We start from the raw sequence: 27,864 nt of genomic DNA on the forward strand, positions 1-27,864 counted from the left end.
AGCTGACTTTGATGGTGCTTAATGCACGTTGTGGATTTTTTCATGTATTAAATGTTTTGTCAGGTGGGAGTTTTGACTACGCAAAGGGGGACGAAGAAATGGTTGGGAAGGTGAGACTAACGGTCAAGTCAGAGGAGAAGAAGGGCATGTAGAACTCAAGCAGAGTAGGAGAGAGGAATGAAAACTGAGAAGGGGATTGGATCAGAGGATACGGAAACTTTCATTTGTGTCTCTGGGTGGGTGTTATAAAAGTAAATGCCATCTGCTTGCAGGGGCCTACATTAAATTACATGGTAGTCCTGTATCCAGATCACATAAATACCACTAGAACGATTGTTGACAGTGTTAGAAGAGAGGTTAAGGGCTTGTTACTGCAGAGACTTTGGACAGGGCAAGCCAGACTGTGAATCTACAGTGCACTAGCCTGCTATACACTAGAAGTTCCATAGTGCGCTTTGACCTACTGTTTCTAACTTTTAGCTCTCATGGCAGTTACAATATCAGAGTGACATCAAAAAATACTGAAACAAATAGTGGTATGTCAAATCACACTATGGAACTTCTAATTCATGGTAGCAGGGTCCTCATTGCCACATAGTACATGGCAGCTCTAGGCACCAGCAAACCAAGCATGTGCTTGGGGTGGCATTCCGGGAGGGGTTTTTTTGTTTTCCTTTTTTTGGTTTTTTTTTTTGCTTCGATAGTTGTGCTCTTGGAGGTTTGTTTGTTTGTTTTTTGCTTGGCGCAGCAAAAAATCTAGAGCCAGCCCTGATCCCGGCTTGCTGTTCACTAGATCTCTGAATAGATACACCCTTAGTACAGAATGGGCCTGGATGCTGTGCTCCCTCTAGATCAGGACTGAGGCACATTGATGGAGGTAGTTAGGAGAAGCTGTATCTTTGTAGATACAGACCTTCAGTAACTTGTGATATCAGTCTGATATTCTCACAGTGATGGAAACCAAATTATCTTAGAAATAAAAAATAAAATAAATAAATAAAATCGTCCTTTAGCTCTGATAGATTCCACCATATTGTATTCCATACTACTTACGTGATCTGAAGAAACAACACTTCTTTGGACAGGAAAGTGCTAGTGACCATATACAAGACAACCATTTTCTTCTGTTGCACCTAGTAGAGGCAGGTGCAATACTGAGGTTTGGCGCTCATTCACTTAAGTCTAATCTGAGACATTATGCTCTGAACCCATATAAATTCACAACTTCTTTTTAAGCTTGGCTTCTTGAAGGAACAAGGGAACTGTTCAAATCAAATTTTTTGCTATACAAGCATAATTTCTTATATGTAGTGAGAGCGCAAATTTAAGAATCCAGCAGAAATCCCCCTTTCAATATATTGGATAAACCCATATAAGCCTGCAAAACACTGCCAGAATAGAAAAGCATTTTTATTCTGTTTTCAATTATATTCTTATAATCTGATGGCATGCATATACATTATTATATTCAATTAGGAATTTTACATTTACATGGCTACTTGCCCTTCATGAGACTTAAAACTTAATCCAAGTTTGATGTTATTAAGCTTATTTGAATAAAAGCAAGAAGAATATTTTATGCAACAGACAGAAAGTAGGTGTCTTGGGATTCAAATAGAAATGAATCTTAATAAAACTCAGGAAACCAGAGCACACAGAAAAAGCAGTTCACCCCCCACCTCACTGCCCCAATTTATTTGTTTTTTAAAAAATCAAATAAGCTAATAAACCTACATGCACATTTCTTTCTTTCTAAATGTTTTGTTTGTTAATTTGTACCCTTCTAAGGGAAAGAAGGGCTGAAGATTTAGAAAAACATAAGACTATGATTATTGGTATGTGTTAATAGTATTATTTCTTTAGCACTGAGAGTATACTTGACATTGTACAGTTTCCAAAAATGCAGATGGTCCATGAAACACACAAAGATGGGAGTAAGAATGATGTAATATGACATGTGGGAATATGAATGAAAATTGCATTAAATTAATGGGACACTGACAAGCCAAGATGACCTCTTGCAGACTTTAAAGCTAACAGTTTGTTTCAAACTAATCTCCTGACTTCCTCCCCCCCCCACCCAAATGTATCTCATTCCCCAAGATGACAGCTGAACATATGTGAAACTCAATTCAGCAAAGCAATGGTATCACTATTTTATTAAGTCATTAATTAGATGTATTAAATGTGCTTTCACATAACTCCAGGGGCATGTCCAAAACCAAATATAAAAACCCTACACACACAAATCTGTCTCTTTTCAGAGGCAACCTCCAACCTCCTTTCCTCCTCAAAAAAACCCAACAAAGCAAAGCAAAGCAAACAAAAATCTCATAATAAAGGATGCTCCATCCCATTCACGGGCCTTTCACTGTGTCCTCAAGGCCAATAAACTGAGACATCTCTATTAATGAGTAAACATCAAAAGGATGAGAGAATCTGTTTGATTTTGAAACTCTGGAAGCTTGCTTGAAATTCCAATCCTTTGTCCTAGAGAGTAAGAGCTCCTTCCATCCCACTCAACAGGCCTCTGCTCTTCCCTATCTTGATCTGTTATTCCCTCTTCCAGAGGCAGCAACAAAATCTCTTCACTCAGTCAGGACAGTGGCAAAGGTTGACAGACCGTTATCCCCCCTTCTTTCAGCAAGGTCTGTTTGGTGACAGACTTTTACCTCAATTAACTGTGGCTAGTTAGAAGGACCCAAGACTCTCACTGTTGACCCTACTGCAGAGGCTCTCAGAGTGTACTGAAAACTCCCTTACTCCCTTCTCTGTCAGAACTAAAAAGTTCAGAGATTTGCCAACAAAGAGGTGAAGTATTTTTCTACAAAGTTCCCCCTACTGTCAGTTTTTTAGACTTACATTAGTGTTTATCATCCATGAACAAAACCAAAAAAACCTCATGAATCTTGGTTGAATTGTGCAACTATGCATAAATAGTGATCACTTTTCAAACTCAAATAGCTGAGTCATTATCATTTATGAATTCTGAAGTATTTCAATGTACCAGGATTCAAATGAAGGATTGAAGGCCTGTAAACTTTTAGTTGATAAAGAAATATATTTTTAGTTACAGGACTGTAAAGAAGAATCTACAGTACACTACCCACTACCTTTGCTGCTGTTATTGTTTGGTTAGTTGCATTTTTTGCTGTGCGGTGATGGTTTTTTATTTTGTTTTGTTGCCTATAAAATAACATTGACCAAACCAATTTAAACCAAGTTTAGCACTATCATAATTTGCTAAAACAGTATGCTAAATTTTGGCCTCAAATCTGCATTGGTCATATGCTGAGTCTCACAAAATAAGAGTTGCTAAAAAGAAACCCTAACAACTTTCACTAGTAGTGGAAAAAAAAACAAACCCCACACAACTGCCACTCAACTTCTTATGTACGCTACATATACACAACCTCTACTATAATATCATCACCATGACACTAATATATTAAGTTTTATGGTTTACCATAACAAGGAGTGATGCGTATTATAATGAATTTTGGAAGAATTTCATCAACCGGACAATATTCTCAGGTACCTGTTACCATAGCAAAACTGATTTGTTGGATATTTTAAGTGTGATTTTAGTGTTTGATTGAAGTGCTAGACTGAGAACCCCTGAGACCAAAGCCCTCTGTTTATCAACAGAAATCATACAGCATGAGTAACAGTAGTCTAAGTTTCCCTACACTGTGCTACCAATGTTCCTCAACCATCTCCTGGAAGATCCACTTCTAAGGCTAAGGGGGAACTTCAGTCCACGGGCACTGTCAGTCACTGGCCTTTCAGATGAGACTGATAATAAAGGAGCCAATTCATGCCAGCTCTTATTGTGGTTGCTGTGCTGTAGCCATTGGGAACCTGGTAAATCGTCAAATACATTTTACATAAGCAGTCATCAGACAATAAAAAGTTTCCTTGGGCTGCATTTGAACAGGAGACCTGAGTCATTAACAAATAGTGAGCCATTCAGTTGCTCTTTTTCTTTTTTAAAAAAATACTCCTGCTCTGTTAAGCAATAACAACAACAGATTTTTAGAACACTTCAGATTTTTATTTCACAAAGACAGAAGCCAGATTTTGCAGTTAGAATGAGTTTAGGGTTAAAGTAAGTACACACGTTATAAAGCATTCAATTAACAATTTTGGGGGGTTTTTTTGTTTTTTTTAATTTTTATTACAAGGGATGTGATCTTGCCTCTGTTTCACTCAGAGAGTTTTGTAGCTCATTTCACTGGAAGAAAGAATGGGTCCAAAAAATGCTGAATGGAAAATTATTTAACATCCAATTGATATTAAATGGACACATCAGTGATAAATTATTGTTGTATACTTTGAGGCCTAGAAAAGACATTTCCATTCAAGAGAATTCTATATTAAGCAAATTGATATTAAGTGAGCTTAAGCATATGTGCATCTCATATTCTCTTCCATTTGGTAACAGAGGCAGAGTGGTTTGTTTTGTTTTTTGTTAAAGGACATGGCAGCCCAACATATAAGAGCATATTCAAACTCTTGTACAATAAAAATTCTTCGCAAGCATATATCAAGAACTGTGCCTTAAAATCATATTCTTAAATGACCAAAACTAAGCCCAATAGAAATGATGACCAATACAATAAACCAAATCAATAGGAAAGTATCCCCAGCAGAAAAGGTTCTAATTGCAAAATGCCCAAGTTGAATAACCAGCCAGATGAAATAGCTCTAAAAATCTTCCACAATTAAAGCCAACTGTATTCTGTGTTTGAACACAATTGTCAGCAATCTCACTGCTAGGAAAAGTCAGCCAGGGGGGAAAAGAACAAATAACTTCTTGCATTTTTACAGAAACACTGATAACTCACAATTTATCTGAAGAGCTCTGCATTTTTCTATAATACAGAATTAAGTATGCTTGGAAAACAGATATAATGTTAGAAAACTGAAGCGAAGACAACATATGTGTACACTGTAAAACAATATGTAACATAGCTGATAATTTTGGGGGCCTATGATAAATCACTTAAGAATGGGGAAGCTGAATAATGGGAATGCTAACTTATCTCAATCAAAAGTCATGTGTTAAAATCCCAAACGAGCTGGTATATTTTCTGAGTTAGTTTGTTTTTAAGATGGAGGCTACTATTTCTAAATGTATTTAATTTCTGGAAACTTTGCTATTGGGCAGTGCAATGTACACTGACAAATATGGAAGAAACAAAGATTTTTCTCTCTACATATACAAAGGATGTACAATGGCAGAAATAATTTTAGTGATTTTGGGAGCTACCAACTTGAGATACCTTAGAGTGATTGATTTTCAGACAATGAGTGCTCTATACTTTCACAAAAATCAGTGGGCTTTAAGCTGTCTCCATTTGGCCATCCAAAAACTGAGACAACTACAATCACTAGTCATTATTCCAGAGTTCTTAATATCTACAATCTTCCTTCTACATAAAGTCACTAGATGGCACTGCATATCTAGCTAGAACAACAATTTCTACATACTGTAGGAATTCTAGAATAATTACTCTATTACATTCACCCTGAAACGCAGAGTATGTGCACATACTTGTGGCCTCTGACAATTCTCTTTACAATAAAGCTGTTGTGAATCACCATCTGAAGGGAGGATGATTGGTCTGGCATAGCAATTTACAGCATCAGGAAATAGATAATGCTCACAATATAAGACAGAAACTAATGTAAGAGTCTTGCTATTACATTTCAAAAACTAAATGGGCCCAAACCTGCACATCCTTATTCACATGAGTATAGTATTATAACTAACCAGAGCGGAATTACTCACAGGAATAAAAACTACATGAGTGAGAAAGAATTTGCAGGAACTGCTCATATATTAATACATAAATATTGTAGTTGTGACACAAAACAAAAAGTTTTGGGAACATTCACACACAGGCCCCAAGCTGGAAGCATGTGCTTAAGTCCATCCCTATTTAATATAGTATTTAGGAACATCAGTAAATCCCACTGCAGTCAATAGGACTTAATTAAATCATTCAAGTTAAACACATGATTAAATGCTATGCTCAATTAAGACCAAAACTTTTGCAGTTATGAACTGTATGTAATTCCCTGTGTAGCCCTGAGGATTAATCTGTTGGCATATATAAAATGTCTTTTTGATAAATTTAAGTAATAGGCTTATAGATTTATAAAGCAATAGCTGAAATGCAAGATACCTACAGGTCAAACATCCTGTATGACGCTATGGCAACTTTAGCACATTTTGAGACCCTTACTCAGAAAAGTTATAAGACAAAATACCTACGCAGATGTCTGGAGACCTTTAACTGAACCAATAACAGTAATGGGTGGAAAAAGGGATTTTTGCCCACAAATCTAACAAGTATACCACAAATGCGTACATACCTGTCATTCATACGCACAGATATCTTAGCCTATAAGACAAGTGTACCCTAACATTTCTGTGAGGGAAAGATGAAATTTGGGCATAAGAGGAAGGATTTCTGATAAATGCTCTATAAAAGGTGTAATAAATCACCATTAGACAGGCAATACACCCATCTATCTGTACCTGTCTACTCTTCATTGCCTCCACCCCCATCTACGTATCGATGTTACTAGCCATCCACGACGGCTAGTAACTATTAATAGGCCGTAGTATTATTTCTTTTCAAAACAGTAAGTGAAAAGGGATTTAATCTCCCTCATATTTCATTTTAGTTAAAGCATTTAGTATATATAGTGTTAAACCAGAAAGCATACAATAGTTTCCTCTATCAGAGGTGTGGAAAACGCCCAAAGTGCTGCTGCACTACACAGAGTGAGCTTATAACAACGTATTATCATAAATATCTCTCTTAAAGAACTGTGATATTTTGTAACTTTGTAATCTTGAACTGTTTTAACATTTACTTGTTGTTTCATTGATTTTAATAAAAAGGTCTTTATGACTATATCTGTCTCAGTGTAAACTCCTGTCATTATACCTCAAAGTTCCTTTTATAAACTCTGTGAAGCCTGATTCAGGACGAACTTTATCTTCTGCTTAAATATACTGGCAAGCCAAACCCATACTGATTAATATCCAATTATTATTATTAATATTACTAATTAATTAAAAAGTTAGTCAATCAAATAAAATTAAATTAAGTGGATAAATTACACCAATCCTACTAACCCACCCCAAATCAGGCTACATCTGTTTTGGGTAATAAAACGGAGGGAACAAAATAGGGTAAAAGTCTTTCCCTGAGAGCTGAGAACCATTACCGTTTGCTTACAAGGATGTTCCAGTATCCAAAGTAAACACAATTAGTTGGTATTTTCAAATGCGTGTTAGTGTCCTTAAGACCAAAGTATCTTATTTGTAATTGTACCAGCCTATCAGACAAACCTGTAAGTAGACCATTTCACAGGCTAGTTAGGACAGGGGCACAGGGAATGTGTGCGCAGGAGGGGGGTAAACAGGACACAAGAAGCCCTTTACACTCTTTCAGGGAACAGTGTAGGAGGCAGCAGAATCCTGGTGCTTGCACTTCCTGAGCACATCGTGAAGCGAGTGTTAGCACTGCCGGCAATTCTAGGCAACCCAATGCCCATGTTCCCTTTGACATCTGCTACAGACTGCTGGTTTGTGTGAAAAAGCACAGTGAACACTTTAAACAGATGTAGCGGCTGCCACCTCAGAGATCCTACTCCAGAGAACTTGGGGGCAATCTACTTGCCTCTTTTCTCAGCAGGAAACTGCTGCAGGTACATAGCATCACCAAACAACTCCAACATACCTTTATGGAAAAGTCCTGTAGAATTTAATAAAGATAAAATCAATAAGGTTATACAGAAATTACTCTGAAAACCTATGTAATTTTATTAGGAGTGACAACTATTTAACAATCTTATAAAATTCAAGAGCAGGGATATAATTTCCTATTCAATTCTGTAAGATGGTTAAAACACTTACAGAAAGATATCTTGTTCTGTTAAATTATATAGGACTTTTCTCCATTAGTGAGATGCCTCTTTGGAAGCCAGCGTGACAGCTGTATTATGCACAAAGCAGAATACTGCAGACGGACTAATTCAGAACTTTCTTTTGAATTAATCAAATATGCAGTCATTTTTTAAAAAGGCATATTCATTTCACCATATTCAAATGCAATTTTCAAATACAGAAAGGGCTATCCATACTAAAACCAAGAGAGTGGGAAGCATTTATGACTAATTTACTAAAGCCAGTTTTAAAATTGCAATGACGAGGCTGTTTTCCTGTTCCTTCAACATTAAAAATAAAAAGCACAAACATCTTCCATGATATGAAGTAATCGCTTGTTGGGTCTCACTTTGTAAACCTAGATTCCAAAGTATCTGAAACAAGGAGACTTTCTTCTCTGTTGTGTATAAATTCATGCATTAAAATTGGCCAACGGTAGTTATTGGAAATCTCATACCAAAAAGTTGCTCTATGACTATCAACTTTGCATGTCGATGTAAGCAGTGTCAGGATAAGCTCTACACTGACATCTGGTGGAAAGAATTTCAGAGAGTATATTTGCATAGGCACACCTACCCTATCCCAGACTGCTGAGCGGTGGGACTGCTTGGTGACAAATGACTCACCCTCAGTTGGGTGGTACTTGCTAGACAAGGGACATGGGTTCCAAAACCCAGAGAATTGAGAGAGGCTGGGGACAGGTATCTGTGCCTGGTGGTGCAGTCTCCTTGTGGAGCCAGGAGCACCAGTTGCACCCCCTCCTCTCTCCACTGTGGAATATCAGAGTTGATTTTTTTTATTCCCTCAAGAATCTAGATACAGGTTACTGAGCTGAAATCACTTTGGCTAATGGTGCACTAGCACTGGGGCTCCCCTACTATGAGCTGGAATCACTAAAGAGCTGACAATCACTAAAAAGCTGAAATTATTGAGCTGAGAGCACTGAGTACTGTGCTAACTAGTGGGGAGCCCAAAGCTATACTGTGGAACAGAGCTGCTGGTGGAGTGGAGCAGTTTGTGTGGACGGCTGGAGCCGATCACGGGACAGCTGGTGGAGCAGAGCGGCTGGCAGAGCGGAGTAGCTGTGAGACGGGTGGAGTGGCCCACAGAGCGCACTGAGCTGAGCAGTTTGCAGGGACAACTGGAGCAGCCCACAGTACAGCTAGTGGAGCGGAGCAGTTTGTAAGGATGGCTGGAGGAGCAGAGTGGAGCGGCCGGTAAAGCGGAGCAGTTCGTGGAGAAGGTGAGAGCAGAACCCACGGAGAGGCAGGGCAGTTGGCCCCGGACCACGTAAGGTGCCCCCTTCTACCCAGGCTGGGGGGAGGGACCTCTGCAGATAAACTCTCGAACTTTGGGGGCTGCACTGACCCAGGACAGAGACTTTTGGGATTGTGGGACTTTTGGGACTGTGGGTGATTTGGGGGGTTGCTGGACTCAAGAGCCCAGGATAGAGGACACAGCCCAATTTCCTGGGGTGGGTCTTTGCTCACGGTTGGGTCTATGAACTCTAGTTGAGGTGTTTTTCCCAATTTAGTGTTTGTTGTTTATCTCATGTATTAAACCTTTTCTGCTACACCGAGACTCTGTGCTTGCGAGAGGGGAAGCATTGCCTCTTTGAGGCGCCTAGAGGTGTGTGTAAGATTTTCCCAGGTCACTGGGTGGGGGCTCGAGCTGGTTTGGCATTGAGTTATTGAAACAGAACCCCTGGATACTGAACCCGGCCCTTGTTGCTGCCAACTCAGAGGGGCAGAAGGGTTACATCAAGATTGCCACAGTGAGCTTTTATAGCAAGTATAAACTGTACAAATAAGGATTCATAATGGAATCTCCAGCTTAAGAAAGCAATTGCCTTCACTTTTCTCTTGATACTGATTTTGTAAGTCCTTAGATGGGGTCACAGCACACGTTACCGGTGGATTTGATACTGTCTTGCATGACCTTCTCATAAACTAACTAGGGAAATATGACGTACATGGAGCTATACCATAAGGTGGGTGCAAAACTGGCTGGAAAACCGTTCCCAGAGAGTAGTTATCAGTGGTTCACAGTCATGCTGGAAGGGCATAATGAGCGTGGTCCTGCAGGGATCAGTTCTGTTCAATATCTTCATCAATGATTTAGATAATGGCATATAGCAGGAGTGGGCAAACTACGGCCTGTGGGCCGGATCTGGTTCATCAGGGCTTTGGATCCACCCCATGGGATTGCCATCCCTGGAAGAACCGCGGCCAATGGGAGCTTCGGGGGAGGTACCCGCAGGTACCCACAAGTGAGGGCAGCATGCAGAGCCCTCTGCCTCCCCCGTCCCAAGGGGCCGCAGGAACATGGTGCCAGCCGCCTCCGGGAGTGATGTGGGGCCAGGTCAGGCAGGGAGCCTGTCTTAGCTCCGCTGCGTGCCACTGCCACCCTGGAGCTCCTCAAAGTAAGTGGTACCAGGCCGGAGCCTGCATCCCGCACCCCTTCTGTACCCCTCACTCTAACTCCCTGCTGCACCCCTCCTGTACCCCTACCCCCTGCCCTGAGCCCCCTGCTGCACTCCAACCCCCTGCCCTGAGCCCCCAACCCCCTGCCCTGAGCCTCCTGCCACAGCCTGCACCCTTGAGCGCCCCAAGCCCCTAACCTGAGCCACCCCCCACACTCTGACCCTCCACCTGCACCCCAGCCCTCCTGTACCCCTACCCCCTGCCCTGAGCCCCCTGCTGCACTCCAACCCCCTGCCCTGAGCCCCCAACCCCCTGCCCTGAGCCTCCTGCCACAGCCTGCACCCTTGAGCGCCCCAAGCCCCTAACCTGAGCCACCCCCCACACTCTGACCCTCCACCTGCACCCCAGCCCCCTGCTCTGAGCCCCCTTGTATATGCCAGACCCCTCCTGTGCCCCAACCCCTTGCCCTGAGCCCCTTCCTGCACACTGCACCCCTCCTACACCATGCACTCCCTCCCGCACCCCAACTGCCTGCCCCAGCTCTACATTCATGACCCTGCATGCGATTTCCCCACCCAGATGTGGCCCATAGGCCAAAAAGTTTGCTCATCCCTGGAATACGGAGTACACTTATAAAGTTTGCAGATGATACCAAGCTGGAGGGGTGGCAAGTGCTTTGGAAAGATAGGATTAAAATTCAAAATGATCTGGAAAAACTGGAGAAATGGTCTGAAGTAAATAGGATGAAATTCAATAAGGACAAATGCGAAGTACTCCACATAGGAAGGAACGATCAGTTGCACACATACAAAATGGGAAATGACTGCGTAGGAAGGAGTACTGCAGAAAGGGATCTGGGGGTCATAGTGGACCACAAGTTAAATATGAATCAATGGTGTAACGCTGTTGCAAAAAAAGCGAACACCTTCTGGAATGTATTAGCAGGAGCGTTGTAAGCAAGACACGAGAAGTAATTCTTCTGCTCTACTCTGCTTTGATTAGGCCTCAGCTGGCGTATTGTGTCCAGTTCTGGGCACCACATTTCAGGAATATGTGGACAAATTGGAGAGAAACAGAGAAGAGTGACAAAAATGATTAAAGGTCTAGAAAACATGACCTATGAGGGAAGATTGAAAAAATTGGGTTTGCTTAATCTGGAAAAGAGAAAACTGAAAGGGGACATAACAGCTTTCAAGTGTGTAAAAGGTTGTTACGAGGGGGAGGAAGAAAATTTGTTTCTCTTAACCTCTGAGGATAGGACAAGCAGCAAAGGGTTTAAATTGCAGCCAGGGAGGTTTAGGATGGACATTGGGAAAAACTGCCTAACTGTCAGAATGGTTAAGTTCTGGAATAAATTGCTTAGGGAGGTTGTGGAATCTCCATCATTGGAGATTTCTAAGAGCAGGATGGACAATCATCTGTCAGGAATGGTCTAGGTAATATAGTCCTGCCATGAATGCAGAGGACTAGACTAGATGACCTCTCTAGGTCCTTTCCAGCTCTATGATTACACTGGGTACCAGGATTCCTAGGTTCTTATACAACAGCACACCTCCTCTCCCTAGATACATACATATATACAGACCCACACACAATGATGTCAGTAGTCTCAGGCAACAAAACTTCTCAATTATTCCTTCAAAAAGCATGATGCTATGAGGCTCAAACAAAGATTGGCTTAATATTAAGGTAGTCATCCTGACTGTTGAGATTACTGACTGGATGGATTCAAGAACCTTTACAAATATTTCCAAAGCTAGCTAAAAGAGCTTAAGACCAACATTTCAAAATTGTCCACTATTTTTGGTTGCCAAACTTGATAGAGTATAGCTATCCATATCTCAAGCTGGATACCTGAAAAACTGAGCCACCAAAAATTAGATGCCACTTTTGAAAATGTGGGTGTAAATATTTAACTGCATCATTCATCTAAATTTAGAAACGTGCATCATTTTGCATTTATATATGCTATACAGAACAGAAGTGCAAAACACAGGAAGTTTTATCTGTGCAACAGAAATAACTGCAATTAAACCACCAAGGGGGGATACTTTCAAACATACAATTGGTAATGAGATACCCACCTCACACTGATAGTCAATGGTAGTTAGATACCTCACTGCCATTTGTGCCTTTGAAAATGTAACCTCCTTAAAACCATAAAACTTAGGGTAGGACAAAAATGTTAAAAGTCCAGTACACAGGAACAAGGATCCCTAATTAACTGTTAGTTAACATTTTTTTTTTACAAAAGACATCTACTGCATTACTATTAAGTGACAGAAGTACAATATGGACCTAACCTATGGGCTTAAATTGCAGCAAGGGAGGTTTAGGTTGGACATTAGAAAAAACTTCCTAACTGTCAGGGTGCTTAAGTACTGGAATAAATTGCCTAGGGAGGTGATAGAATCTCCATCATTGGAGATTTTTAAAAGCAGGTTAGAGAAACACCTGTGAGGGATGGTCTAGGTAATACTTAGTCCTGCATTGAGTGAAGGGGACTGGACTAGATGACATCTTGAGGTCCCTTCCAGGTCTATGATTCTATGATAAGTGAACAGAAAATCTCACGGATTTTGATGGACTTTGGATCAGGCCCCATATGAGCAGATGAACACCATGCCACTATGGGGCAATTGTAATCACATTTCAGTGACAAATGTAATCAATGTGTATTTTTTATGCACCTGGTATTTATTTTTTTCAGTGGTAGAATTAATTATAAGGGAACACATTACCTTGTTTGTCTAAAAAGCTATAAAGACAGCAAAGATCAGTTTGCATACAGTCTCCATGTCAGCTGCTCAGGAGGTCATAGAGTTGTAAGGTACCTCTCCTCATCTTGTGCTCCCCCATGCAGAAGATGGGCATAATCTGAAATCTTGAGCTGTAAGATTAAAGCTGCTACTAGTTTCTGCAAAGAGCAAGTGGAGGAGGTAGGGCTATTGTTCAGTTCTCACAGAGTACAGTCAGAAGCAGAGCTAGTCATCCATCCACGTGCTGCACCCTCATACGTGAAGGCTAAACTTCCTGCAAGCTCAGTGGAGGTTTGCATCACCCCCAAACTGGAACAATGATTAAATACCAGAATTGGGCAGAAAAAACTGAAGATGGTATTGACAGTAGGTGGGCAATGTGTGGTGAAGCATATGCCCACGGAAGAAAAGCAGTAAGTCTTCTGCAAGAAATACCTATGTTACAAAACTCTCTCGGAAATCAGTCCTGTTCCGGATCACAAAATGGGTTATCTTTATTTGACCAAATATTTATTAAAGGAGTCAACTAGAACCCAAAAGTTAGATTCATTTCTTACTTTGAAAGGACTATTGTACGACATTTAATTCATACCTTTGAATGGGACACTGTCGACTGGTCTACTTTTAAAAAATGAGCTAAAAGTACTTTCAGGTAGTACACTGGCCCCCTGCCAGTTTGTGCACCTTTACAATCATGCTTTCTTGCTGTTTTGTAAGTCATTTTCTCTTCTCTTTTGCTGCATGAAAGACCCACACAAACAGCAGCAGGGGAAACTGAATAATGGACTATGCAGGAATAAACCATGAGAGCTGACTAATGTGAAAGATTAAACTAAAACAACGGAGAAAAATGTTTTGCCTCTCTAATCAGTTTCATTTATAAGAGTTGGAGGTGTTTCTTGTACCAACAGTAGGCATACATTTTTTCAGACAAAAGTGTAATTTTTAACTCAATGGTCTGCCTTTAAAGTGCAACTACATTTTCCTGCATGCAATTTTGTCAAGTAACTAAATCTTATATGATGGTATCTGGCTAGAATTGCCAAGATAAACATTTTTGCTTAACTTAATGCATTCTAAAAACCATAGCAAAATAGTGATTATGCAACTAACAACATTGGATTAAACTCATTCCTGTTATAATTGTTATAGCCAATTAATTTATATCACAAATTAATTTGGCTACCTCATTTTAAATGTGTGTGATCTATTTCTTCATGTTAATCAATGCCTGAGTTTGAAATTTAGGTTACTTCATTTTCAGGCTACAGTTGACAACAACAGAGAAACTGATGAAGTTTAGAAACTAGAAACTTAACAGGATAAAAAGAGTAAGTCACATTTAGAGGAAATCAAAGTTACATTTTCTCTCTTTAAAGAGAACATCTCTGGATAAATGCCTGGACTTGTGCTTGGCCATGCTGTGGGGTAAACTGTATAAGAACACAGTCTTGCGGCTTCATAACAACATAAGAATGGCCATACTGGGTCAGATCAACATCCATTTAGCCCCGTATCCTGTCTTCCGACAGTGGCCAATGCTTCAGAGGGAATGAACAGAACAGGGCAATTACTGAGTGACCCATGTCCTGTCATCCACTCCCAGCTTCTGGCTGTCAGAGGTTTAGGGACTACTAGAGCATGGGGTGGCATCCCTGACCCTCTTGGCTAATAGCCATTAATGGGCCTATCCTCCATCAACTTATCTAATTCTTTTTTTGGACCCAGTTACATTTTTGGCCTTCAGAACACCCCCAAGCAACAAGTTCCACAAGTTGACTGTGCATTGTGCGAAAAAGTACAGTATTTTGTTTGTTTTCAACCTCTGCCTTTTATTAGTGAAGTTGCTAGACTTTAGAAAAAGAATATGATTATAAAGCAAGGCCCTTGGAAGCTCAGTGCAAAAAATTCTTTTGCTCGTCACTAAATTCATCAACATTGCATCTACAGAAACAAAAATGTAAAACTAATATTCAGCACTTAACTAGCATTTCCTGCTAAATGATGTACAAAATAAGATTACAGTATATTTGGGGAAGTGGAAAATGTACATTTAGTTAACTGTACAGAAAAGCAGCATCTAAATCCAGAATACTTACATTATTGCAATCTCCCAGGAAATATAGTGCAAATCCATCAGCTTTTGTAGCTGCCAAAGCAATAATAAAAGAAGTAATTGTACTCAGAGGAAGAATATAACTTTTGCATGTTCTCCAAGGTGAAACCATAGACTCATTCCACTTAGGACAATCAGCTAAACTTCTGAACATGAAACACCTTTGCTGTATCCCCTGAAACTGCACAGAAAACCTGCAACGTTAGTGGCATATGATAATACTATCTGTCCCCCCCACCCAATTTAATATATTTGAGACATAACTGGAAGCTGCAACCTGATAAACTTACCTAGTCTTTACTTCATTTCTACTGAATATTACATTGCATGAATACATATTACAGCATAAGAATTAAGTAAAAATACACATCCACAATGTAATCATATAGAACATAGATAACTTTTCTTCTGTTGATGGAAAATGTGCTGTTTCCCATATACAGAGCGTAAATATCTCTGTCCTTGCCTTAAGATACATAAGCATGGTAAAACAATGAATAAGCCTCAAATGTTGCCACTAAATGTGTATGACGGGATTATTTCTAGTTTCTATGACATGCGGAGGCCTATGTTTTCCATAGCTGTTCTGTATTAAATACATTAAGTCACTCCAGGGAATAAATATCTGCTGGCAATTACTGCAAGACTCAGGTGGTGCTGTGAGGCATAAGGTCAAAGGCTAAGTGTTTAAACATGAAATAGTGCAATAATCCCTTAGAAATAAACCATCAGAGGTATCTTATTGCTAAAACGAAAACACTCTTAGAAACAGAAGAACACATCAAGCCTGTGCTTTTACATTCAGCATTACAAAATAGGCTTAACACTTTGGGCACAAGTAGACTCCTCTGTCCATCAGTAATGGTATCCTGTAAATACACAGGTCTGAATGATTTCCTCATTTTTATGAACAAATAAAACACTCCAGGCAGTGCATTTCAGGGAAATGATTACATATTGGGGGCTGTTAAAGTCAGTTGGCCTTCTATGCATGTCTGACAGAACCAAAACCCCACTGTCTGATTGCTTAATTATTTACATAGATATGAATGACATCATTGAGTCAGTGAGAAGCTCATTTGTATTTGAGTTCCAAAGTCATTTCTAGAGAAAATATTATGTGTCTATTGGACATTATAGAAAATAAGTGCATTGTAAGTTAAGGAAAGAAAATGTACTCTCTAGTCTACTAGGAGTATGGAAGGATGTGCTGCCTCTGTCTCTCCTCCAGCCTCTCATTTGCTCTCTAACATAAACCAGTACTGACCAGCTGGGTTGAAGCTGAATCAGAACCCTCAGGGGTTCTCAAAACTTCATTGCACCACAACCCGCTTCCGACAACCAAAATTACTACATTACCCCTGGAGAGGGGGCCAAAGCCTGCCTGAGCCCCACTGCCCATGGGGAGGGGGCGCAAAGCCCCACTTGGCTCCAGACCCCAGCAAGTCTAACGCCAGCCCCGACGACCCCATAAAAACAGGGTCCCCACTCACTTTGGGGTCCCCACCCACAGTTTGAAACCGCTGCATTAAAGTGACAGTAAACAAATACAGTCCATTTGAAACACAATACATATAAAACAGAATAACCAGTTTCATGTTACAAAGCGTCAGAGTAGTAGGGATTGTGGGAAAGGTTGTAAAACAACTATTTGCAAAGTATGTGAGGTAAACAAGCCTGAACAGTTGCTTTCAATGCAAATCTGTCTGTACTCACGTTGGGTAAAATTTGGGGTCAGGGCAGGTGATGAAAGCTTTACATTTTTACAGGAAACTTGTTTCATTTTTATTCTTGGACAATATTCTTTTTCACAAAGAGGCACCTATATCACATCAAAAAGTGCTGTAACTCTATAGAGTTTTAATTTATCTTCAAGGAAAACACACACACAAATCACCGCACTTTTGATAAAAGAGCAATCAAGATTTGCAATAATATTGCTGATAGTTAATTCTATGACTTTCCAAATCAATCAGGCAGGCAACACCAAAACTAGAATAATCTAACCCTAACCTTAATCCATCAGGTGGTTTGCCTTGCAGTTGGCCCTGATCCTGCAACTGGATTCATAGCTGGGTGGACCCTTGCCCCAAGTTGGAGTTCCACTGACATTAGTGGGACTCCAAACCAGTGCAAGGGCTACATGGTGTGGATGCAGTTGCAGGATGGTGTACCAAGCATGTGCAGCTATTCTGTAATAACTATATTTATTTAATAGCATAAGTAATGCACAGAGTACCAGGACAAGGCTTCAAATAAAGGGCATCAAATCATTTTCCTTACCTATTTTAATGATGCTGCTCAGTTCATATAAGAGAAGTTGGTTGTCTCCTCCTGTATCCAACCGTTGTTCTATGTAGCTGTTCAGTTCATATACCACTCCTTGCATATTTGTATCCTGATACTATTGAACCAAAGAGGAAAAACCCAGTTTAGAACAAACATTCTACAACTTGAAAAAAGTGTTCTCAACATACGTATATAAAAATACAGAGAGGATGTAATGTATCTAATCAATCCTCAATTGTCAGCCCTAACCCAATTGCCTGAATATTCACACCATGTGATATGAATTAGCATTTCATGCTGTAGCCAGCTAGTCAATTGTTCAAAATGTATTGATCAATTATTAATTGGCTACACATGGCCAGAGTCACGATCATATCTCAAGAAACCGATGTGACAGTTAATAGGCAGATACCCTTCATATGCCTCCCTTTAACTCTTTCCTCCATTATAAACAAGGCTGCTATTTTTGCCTCCACCTTCTGACTTCATTACCTACTTCTCTAGTACTCCAACTGATGTGTGTCTGTTTTCCCCTCACAGCCTCATATATATATCTACACTTTGGAGACTCAACCGTGTCCTAGAATCCTCTCCATCAGATGTCACAGTGCGTCAGAGCTTCCTGGCAACTGATATTGAGGTTACTGGAGTGCACTGGAACCCCAAAACATTGGTTCATGAGCCATCATTTTTGCAGTAGGGAGCATCAGAGTTTTGAGGAGCTAACACAAGCAACTCAGACCTTGAAATACTGCATCGGTTGGCACAAAGTGTTCTATGATGTATATGAGTTATACAAAAGTTACAGAAATAGTAGAAATTCTAGCTGCTGTGGCTTAGTAGGCATTCATTGCAAATAAAAATGAAAGACAGAACTAGGAGGGAAAAGAGTTTAACTTCAATTATTAGGGCACTGAAGTGGAGGCAATTGGGAAGCTGGCTGCTGTGAAGAGTTGCTGGTATGAATAAATAGGAGTTCCTACAAATAATTCAGGTAACCTCCAACCCTCCCTACAATGCTGTGGGGAAAAGGAGGTGCAGTCTCAAACCTCATTCCCAAAAGCCTCAACTGCATCCTGATTGCCAAAAACCTCAAGAGACAGGTATCCATTTCCTGGGTGGAAGTGCAATTGTACAGGGAATGCTCCTGTGTAGCATGATACCATGGCAAATACAGCATCATAAAAGGCAGTACATGACAGTGAGCACAGGTTCTGGACCATAACCAAAACTGGTGAGGTAGTTACTGGACAGAGGAGAAGCAGCCCAGAGTATAGTAAATTATGTAACTGGGCCAAAAATAAAACAAAAAGCAGAAAGTAGTAGGTGAAATGTGCACAAATGAATGCTGTGTGAAAAAGCCACTAGGTCGCATTTTCCTCTCAGCTCACACTGTAGACCAAAATATGATTAGGTCAGACCTGTACTAGTATTAAGGATTATGACCATAACAAGATTCTGAGCATCACAACCTGTCATTTTACATGAATAAATAGAGCTGCATTTGTATGCTGGTCTAGAGCCTTTCCGTAAGAACATAAGAATGGCCCTATTGGGTCAGACCAAAGGTCCATCTAGCCCAGTATCCTGTCTTCTGACAGTGGCCAGTGCCAGGTGCTCCAGAGGGAATGAACAGAACAGGTAATCATCAAGTGATCCATCCCCGGTTGCTCATTCCCAGCTTGGCTAGGGACACCATTCCTGCCCATGCTGGCTAATAACCACTGATGGGTCTATCTGCCATGAAATTATCTAGTTCTTTTTTGAACCCTGTTATTGTCTTGACCTTCATAACACCCACTGGCAAGGAGTTCCACAGGCTGACTGTGCATTGTGTGAAGAAATACTTTATTTTCTTTGTTTTAAACCTGCTGCCTATTAATTTCATTTGATTACCCCTAGTTCTTGTGTTATCAGTAGTAAACAACACTTCCTTATCTACTTTCTCTACATCAGTCATGATTTTATAGATCTCAATCATATCTCCCCTTAGCCATCTTTTTCCAAGCTGAAAAGTCCCAGTCTTATTAATCTCTCCTTATATGGAAGCCATTCCATATCCCTAATCATTCTTGTTGCCCTTTTCTGAAGCTTTTCCAATTCCAATATATCTTTTTTTGAGATGGAGTGACCACACCTGCACACAGTATTCAAAATGTGGGCGTACCATGGATTTATATAGAGGCAATATGATATTTTCTGTACTATTATCTATCCCTTTCTTAATTATTCCCAGCATTCTGTTTGCTTTTTTGACTGCCGCTACACATTGAGTAGATGTTTTCAGAGAACTATCTACAATGACTTCAAGATCTCTTTCTTGAGTGGTAACAGCTAATTTAGACCCCAACATTTTATAAGTGTAGTTGGGATTATGCTTTCCAATGTGCATTACTTTGCACTTATCAACATTAAATTTCATCTGCCATTTTGTTGCCCAGTCATCCAGTTTTGAGAGATGCTTTTGTAGCTCTTTGCAGTCTGTCTGGGTCTTAGCTATCTTTAGTAATTTTGTATCATCTGCAAATTTTGCTAACTCACTGTTTACCCCTTTTTCCAGATCATTTATGAATATGTTGAATAGGACTGATCCCAGAACAGACCCCTGGGGGACACTACTATTTATCTCTCTCCATTCTGAAAACTGATCATTTATACCTACTCTTGGTTTTGTATCTTTTAACCAGTTACCAGTCCATGAGAGAACCTTCCCTGTTATCTCATGGCAGCTTACTCTGCATAAGAGCCTTTGGTGAGGGACCTTGTCAAAGGCTTTCTGAAAATCTAAGTACACTATATCCACTGGATCCCCTTGGGCCATATGCTTGTTGACCCCCTCAAAGAATTCTAGTAGATTGGTGAGACATGATTTCCTTTTATTAAAGCCATGTTGATTCTTCCTCAACAAACTATATTCATCTGCTTCTTTTGGGTATGTAGGCACATCTGACTAACCACACTTATTGTTGGATTCAACACACAGCTTACCCCAGGCATCGCAGTATATGGTGTGCTGTGGTTTCTGCTATTGCTTTCTTGCATAGATTTCTACTATTTCTTTAACTCCCTCCATACTTTCTGCCATGAATACAGAACATATGACCCTATATATCTGTGAGTCATTTGGTTTCCTCCTTTCAAAACAAGTAAATGCTTGCTAAGTGAATAGCATTAATTCCCAATAGCCTTATTTAAATTGAACTTTTGTCATCAGTGGAACATAATACTGACCAAAAATGCTGATGGGAGAACTACTCATTGTTTGACCCATAACTTCTTCTTAAGTACCTTAATACCGTGTCCATCTATTGCTCCAGCAGACGTAGAACTGGATGATACATGGCAGCTCTGAATATGTTCAGGCTAAGGCATAACAAATTGTTTCTAAATTATATAATTTTTTAATTATTATTACAGACATTCCTGTGGCAAATATTAGGTGAGAGTGTATGTTTGTGTTTACATTGTGGAAGAGTGTGGTGGTTACCTAAAAGAACATCTACTAACATTTTTTTAGAGGTGCACACAGTGCAAGTAAGGTGCTTGGCAAGCTTCATCCACATACTGGACCTTGTTCTCCACTGCATTGCCCCCTGTGTAGTCATTTACACCTTTGCAAAGGGAGTACAATCAGAACGATAGTATTCGACATATAACTTAGCACTCACTTTGCACAGGCACAAGTAACTACCCAAAGAGCAAGACAATGAAGAGTGAGGTCTGGTGTTGCCAGCACACTTGAGCCCAGATCTGCAAACTCATGTTGCCACAGTATGGGTTTCTCTAAAACCAGGACTGTAAATCATGAAAAATTGCACAGTGGATTCGTTATGTGGAAAAATGTCCTCAAAGGACTTGGGGGTGACCAAATTCATTTTCACCTGTGACCTAGAGTAATCAGGATTTGAAGCTAAATCTTCAAAGATTAAGGTTTGCATTTTAACCCACTCCATCATCTATATCAGTCTATCAGCATAACATTATAACCCTTTACTCAACTTTCACATAACTAAGAACTATGTGCATATTGTAATTATGCAATTAACTACGTGAATAAACTATGTCACCTTTGTAATGTGTTAGCAAATATAAATCTAAGCAGACTGAAGTTCCTGCACACATTTATGCAACTGTAAAAATGCTAGCTGCATAACAAGAATATTAATTTGTAACATGGCAGATTTCCATCCTGAGATTATCTGGATTTGACAACTGGCAAGATGAGCAGAATTGGTTTAGAATCATAATCAAGTCATTTTATAAGAGGTTGATGAGGTCTAAGACAAGTGGAAAATAAAAAGCTAAATCAATCACTATGATGCTGGACCTCTACTGGATTCATATAATAACACAGACTAGCACATATTTTATACAGATTTGGCAAAATAAAATCTAAACGGGTCCCAGCTGATGAAAGGAATACCTCAAACAATTCAACCTTCAACAGGAAAAAAAAAGGGCATTCAAACATGGTTATTTGCCATCACATAACTATGAAACAATATTTAAAACTGTAACAGGACTCCTAAAGTTTAAAAATGATCAACAATACTCAAATCTAACTAACCCATTCCTCTCACCACTCAACACTTTATGTATCAAACTGATGACCCTACCAATATTTTGTGGCTTTTAATTGGGAAATCTCAATGTCACTGTACTTAGATAAGGCAGCATTAATCTATTTTAAGTAATTCTATCAGTGCCAGTGATAAAACTACATCCTACTCACGTTAACTCTGCTAGTCACCTAAATCATAGTACCGTAAAATGGGATAACAATTTAAAGGACAAATCACTTTGTAAACACCCATGACTAAAGAACTTCTTGCAGAGATTTTTCAGAAATACTTCTAGCACTTTATCTTTAGAATATACAAGTAATGCGCAACAGCTGACAGCAAATCAATAGTGAAAAATAAGTGGAAGAATACTGCTAGATTTTCTATCTAAATAAAAGGACGCACACTTTTTTTTATAAAGCTACATAAAAATTACAATGATAGCTTAGTCCATGCAGAGATATTGTGACTTCAGAAAGAGTCAGATGGATGTGAGTCATTCAATATTAAGAATTAAGTAATCAAAAAGTAAAGTGTATGTAACATTAAATGAATTATGAATAAGTATGAAGAACTAAATTGACAGATTAATCTGCATGCCTTGCTGCTTATAAGGTAACTGTGCCAGGAACATTCCTCCTCTTACTATTGGGGAGGGGTAGAGGGGACTCAACAAAAAACGACTGATACAATCTGCTGTAAAAGAAGGGCTGTGGTAATAGGGATCAATGTCAGTAAATACAAAGTTAAAAATCAGAAGAAGACATGTGCCTATCTTAGTGTTTTCTATAGCTTCTTACAGTGTTTGCAGTGTTCCTGTGGTAAAACAGTTAATTACTATAATATCAGTTTTGCTACTGTTTATTATTATTAATCTTTTCTGCCCTCAAATCAGTGATTTCCAGCCTGTGAGGTACAGCCCTGTCCTTTTATGTGAACTCAATTATTAAGCAGAATTCACTTTGCAGTGCAGGAAATTACCTACAGGAATTATAAAAAAAACTAGGACTGTAGCTTCTCTTTGATGTGGGAGAAGGGCATCATGGGAGTATAGAGGATTGGAACTCAGAAACCTCTCTGGATGAGGTGAAGAGAGGTGAGGAAGCCACAAAATGTGACAGAAGAAGGGGAGGAAGAAGGAAAGATCACAAGCTTTAAAACAACAACATTGCCTGAGACATTTAAAAAATGAACTGGACAGAGCACTAGAAAATATTTATGATGGATTTGGAGCTATTCTGTAATAAAGTTAGGGTGACCAGACAGCAGGTATGAAAATCAACATGAGGTGAAGGATAATAGGCACCTATATAAGACAAAGCCCCGAATATTAGGACTCTCCCTATAAAAATGGGACATCTGGTCATCCTAAATCACGTATGAATATTATATATTCTAACCATTTGACTGTTGGGGGTGGGGAGGTTTACTGTATGAATACAAAGGGTTAATTCAAGTAGGGGCCAGCTGCAAATATGCAGAATAAAGGACAAGAGATTTAAATAGCAACCCATTTACTTACACTTCAGGGAAAATATTCCACCTATTCACTTTAATGTCCTACATCCAATCCGCTATGGAGATCAAGGGACCAGTTTGTCATGGGGTGATCTCAGTTTGTAAACATAAGAGAACCAAAAAGCCTGTGAGTCTAAGACAAAGGGTTCCTGGGGGGGATAAAAGTGTCATTCTTGAGGGAGCGGGAAGTGGGTGTTGGGAGTTGCTGATGAGAAGAAGGTTCTCATTGGGTACGTCTTCACTGCAAAACAAACAAACCTGCAGCACCATGCCCTAGAGCAGAGGTAGGCAACCTATGGCACATGTGCCGAAGGTGGCACACAAGCTCATTGTCAGTGGCACTCACACTGCCCGGGTCCTGGCCACCAGTCCGAGGGCTCTGCATTTTAATTTAATTTTAAATGAAGCTTCTTAAACATTTTAAAAACCTTATTTACTTTACATACAACAATAGTTTAGTTATGTATTAAAGACTTATAGAAAGAGACCTTCTAAAAACGTTAAAATGTATTACCGGCACGCGAAACCTTAAATCAGAGTGAATAAAGGAAGACTCGGCACACCACTTCTGAAAGGTTGCTGACCCCTGCCCTAGAGCCCAGGTCTATAGAATCAGGCTTGCACTACAGCACTAAAAATAGTGGCTTAGTTGTTCCCACCTGAGCTGGAACTTGGGTTCTGAGACATACCCACAGACACAGACCCAAAAGATCAGGGACTTGCTGAGGGTCTCTGCCAAGGGATGGCAAACCTTTAGGTGAAACAGACATGTGTATAACCCTTTTATTAGTTTAAAAATCTTTTATTGTATGTTATGCTTTGTTTCTACTGTGGTAAATAAACAGTACTTTGGAGAAGGCCCACTGGTCATCTGTATTAACCACCTGTCACAGCTCCCAAAGGGAAGACTAGTAGGTGGTAAACCCAGTCTGGTCTGTTGAGTAATCACAGTTGGTACAAAGGATGCAGGGAAGGAAAGTGCACGAGGCCTGAAATGTGAAGGGGTGCACTGAGAGAGACTAGCGAGGGGTCAAAAGTGCAGTTAGCCCTATAGCTGTGATGATATTCTCCAGAGAAAAATCCTGGACTGACCCTGGAATAAATTATCCACTCCTGCTAGATGAAGTACACATTCTGCTAGAGTGTAGGTAATATGACAGTGTGTCTTGCCTATAACAACGTATCTTGCCCTGCCATCAATACAAATACTTTTACGAAACATATAAAGGAGAGAATCTTTCAGTACTGCTGGGTCTCTGACAAGAAATCTGATATTCTAGATATTTGGTCAACCCCTCGAAGAAGTCCAGCCTCCTTAGAATGAGCACCAAAAAGTCCTCTCTCACTTTATGTCATCAATACTTGGGCCGGCTCCTCAAGTTTCATATCTTGTTCTTTACAACTGGCAATTAACTTTCTTTTCCAGGAAGAACTGAATATGCGCCTCATCTAGTTTAGCAATGGTTAAACAGTTAATGTCAGGACAGCCACTGTCCTGCAGAGGTCTCTCGCGGTGTATTCTAACATGAGATTTCCGAAATGGCTGGCAGAAACCTACAGAATTCACTGACTCATCATTTTGGGCTGAAGCTCAGCAGTGTCAGAGAGAGACAATAGGGGGTGGAGGAGGGAAGAGGGCCTCCCTCAAATAAGTACAGCAGAACTTCAGAGTTATGAACTAAGCAGTCAACCACACACCCAATTCAGAACCAGTAGTATACAATCAGGCAGCAGCAGCAGCAGCAGCACACACACACACACGCAAATACAGTGCAGTACTGTGTTAAATGTAAACTACTAAAAAATAAAGGGAAAGCAGCATCTGTCTGCATAATAAAATTTCAAAGCTGTATTAAGTCAATGTTTCGTTGTAAACCTTTAAAAGAACAAGCATAACATTTTCTTCAGAGAGTTACAAACATTTCAGAATTATGAACAACCTCCATTTCTGAGGCGTTCGTAACTCGGAGGTTCTACTGTAACCTATCCAGGCCACTCTGGAATGTGAATAGATTGTAGGGTCAAATCTACATGATAGTGAAGAGAATGAGGAATTTAGAGTGAACCCTGAAACCTCCAGGTCCAATCTCCATCAGTTTGTGAGGGTCAGAATCAAAGCCTGAAGAAACCTGATCTCATTTCAGAAGGAGCCTGTTTTGTGGGCCAGATAGTTTAGGCAGGTCTCTATAGGGGGCCTCTGATTCGCAGAGTCTCGAGGCCTAGTGGCTGGAGTCAATAGTGGTTCCCTGGGTAGGCAGACCTAGTGGCTGGGGTCTCTGAGGAATCCCTGGGCCACAAGGTAAGCAGGCCTAGTGGCCAGAGTCCATGAAGAGTCCCTGAGCGGCAAGATAGGCAGGCTTAGCGGCCAAGGTCAATGAGGCATTCCTGGGCTGCAAAGGAGGCAGGCCTAACAGCCAGAGTCAATGAGGAGTCCCAGGCTGCAGGGTAGGCAGGCCTAGCGGCCAGAGCCAATGGAGCATCCCTAATTTACATGGTACTGGACCAACCCCTGGGGGAGGGTGGCAGCCTAGGGTAGGGGGATCCGGACCCTCCCTACTCCACTGGGTCCCAGCCCAGCGTTCTAGTAGTGGCAGAGGGTTCCACTACTGAGGTCAGCAGGGATCCAACTGCATCAATCTGCCTGTGTCCAGGACTATGGCTAGTCCCCTTCGGGCTACTTCCTACCGTAGTTCTGGTGGCAATAGTTGGGGTGTCTTCTGGTTGCTTGGCTGGGGCTGTTCCCGGTGTCTACAACCCCTCTTGAGTATCAGCGGGCGTCTGGGCATGGGCCGGGGCCTCAGCACTTTGGGCTTCTGTGGAGTGCGTTGGTAGCTGCTCCCCAGCAAGAGTCTATATGCTATATCCTTCCCCTCTGGCAGTCAGCCCCAACTGAACTGCACCTGGAGCATGTCCAGTACGGCCATAGCTTCCTCAGCTACCAAGGAAGAGTCCAGTGTGGGGTAAGTACACCCTGTCACAATCTCACAGAAAGCCATAACCAAAGTTCCTTTAAAGACCACGCATACTGTAATTATGCGATGTTTGTTCATGCTAAAATGCATTACAAAACATCATGTCAATGTTTTCCCTGCTAGCATCTGCTAATCCACAAACCACCATCATGATGATCTCCAGCCAGCACAAGTTCATTACTTTAACAACAAGATCCTTAGCACTGAAACAGAGAACCATCAGTGGACAAACTAAGCCACCATTTTAAAGGGCTAGAATAATATTTTGTCTGGATGCAAATAAAAACAGTGATCCTCAATGTAGTCAGGACTGAGGAACGCTGATGGTGTTACATAGGGAAGTTTGCAATGCCACTGATGTACTATATCTGTTTTGTAGATAATTAAAAGATTTCAGCTCCAACAGCTACAATCCTGCACCTTTCACTATTGCTATATTATTCAATAATTTAAAAAATAAATAAAGATAATTAAAATTATTTGATGTCTTCTGTTTAAATGCATTAATTGCCCTTCTTTTGAAGTAGCATTGTGGTCTTATGAAAAAAAGACAGACAATTAGGAGGTGAAAATGTACTGCATGAATTTATTGGGCTCTCTCTACATATGATTTTTGCACTGTCTACACCATCATCTTTCTTCATGGCAGATTACTACATATTATCGTATCATAAAAAAAATCAAGATATATAAGATGAAGAATTGTATGACCATTAGCTTATTTGTCCACATAACCACCCTTCTCCTAATTTGCTTTTAATACAGAAATGCATTCTCTTCGCCCATCTTCCTTTGTGGCCCACTTTTAAAAAAATATTAGAAAAGAAACACTGGTGTAAAACAGTTTTCTTAACCTCAGCCTACTGGGTACTTTTGAAGAGCTGCCAGGTTTTGCAATGCTTGACTGCACTGATAGCTAGATCTTTCATATATGCAAATTAATATTCCCATTTCCAATCATGAGTTACAGAGACATATCTTAACTATAGTGCAATGATACTGTGAAAACAGTAAAACTACATCTGTGAAGAACTGAAATATGGGACACAATTTCATGCTCCTCAAAATTAGGGAAGGTCATGCAATTCCATTAAGTCAAAAGCTTGATTTTTGAGGGCAGAAGCACTGAGCGGTGGGATATCATTTACTCGGCTTCAGAAATAAAAGTACCCCTCTACCCCGATATAATGCTGTCCTCAGGAGCCAAAAAATCTTACCGCGTTACAGGTGAAACCGCGTTATATCAAACTTGCTTTGAT

At 40.3% G+C, this 27,864-nt stretch overlaps 1 protein-coding gene across 1 annotated transcript in view; it reads right to left on the reverse strand.

Annotated features, from left to right (window-relative positions):
- The window catches only part of PDE10A (phosphodiesterase 10A), a 307,793-nt gene that overhangs the window by 93,145 nt on the left and 186,784 nt on the right, over positions 1 to 27,864 (reverse strand). The window contains exons 4-5 of the mRNA XM_030556722.1: positions 17,548 to 17,668; positions 15,248 to 15,297 (exon numbers count right to left, since the gene is read on the reverse strand). Coding sequence (XP_030412582.1) covers positions 15,248 to 15,297; positions 17,548 to 17,668 — 171 coding nt within the window. The remainder of the gene's footprint in view (positions 1 to 15,247; positions 15,298 to 17,547; positions 17,669 to 27,864) is intronic.

The sequence above is a fragment of the Gopherus evgoodei genome, chromosome 3 (genome assembly GCF_007399415.2).
Source record: "Gopherus evgoodei ecotype Sinaloan lineage chromosome 3, rGopEvg1_v1.p, whole genome shotgun sequence".
In the NCBI taxonomy this organism is placed as follows: Eukaryota; Metazoa; Chordata; order Testudines; family Testudinidae; genus Gopherus; species Gopherus evgoodei.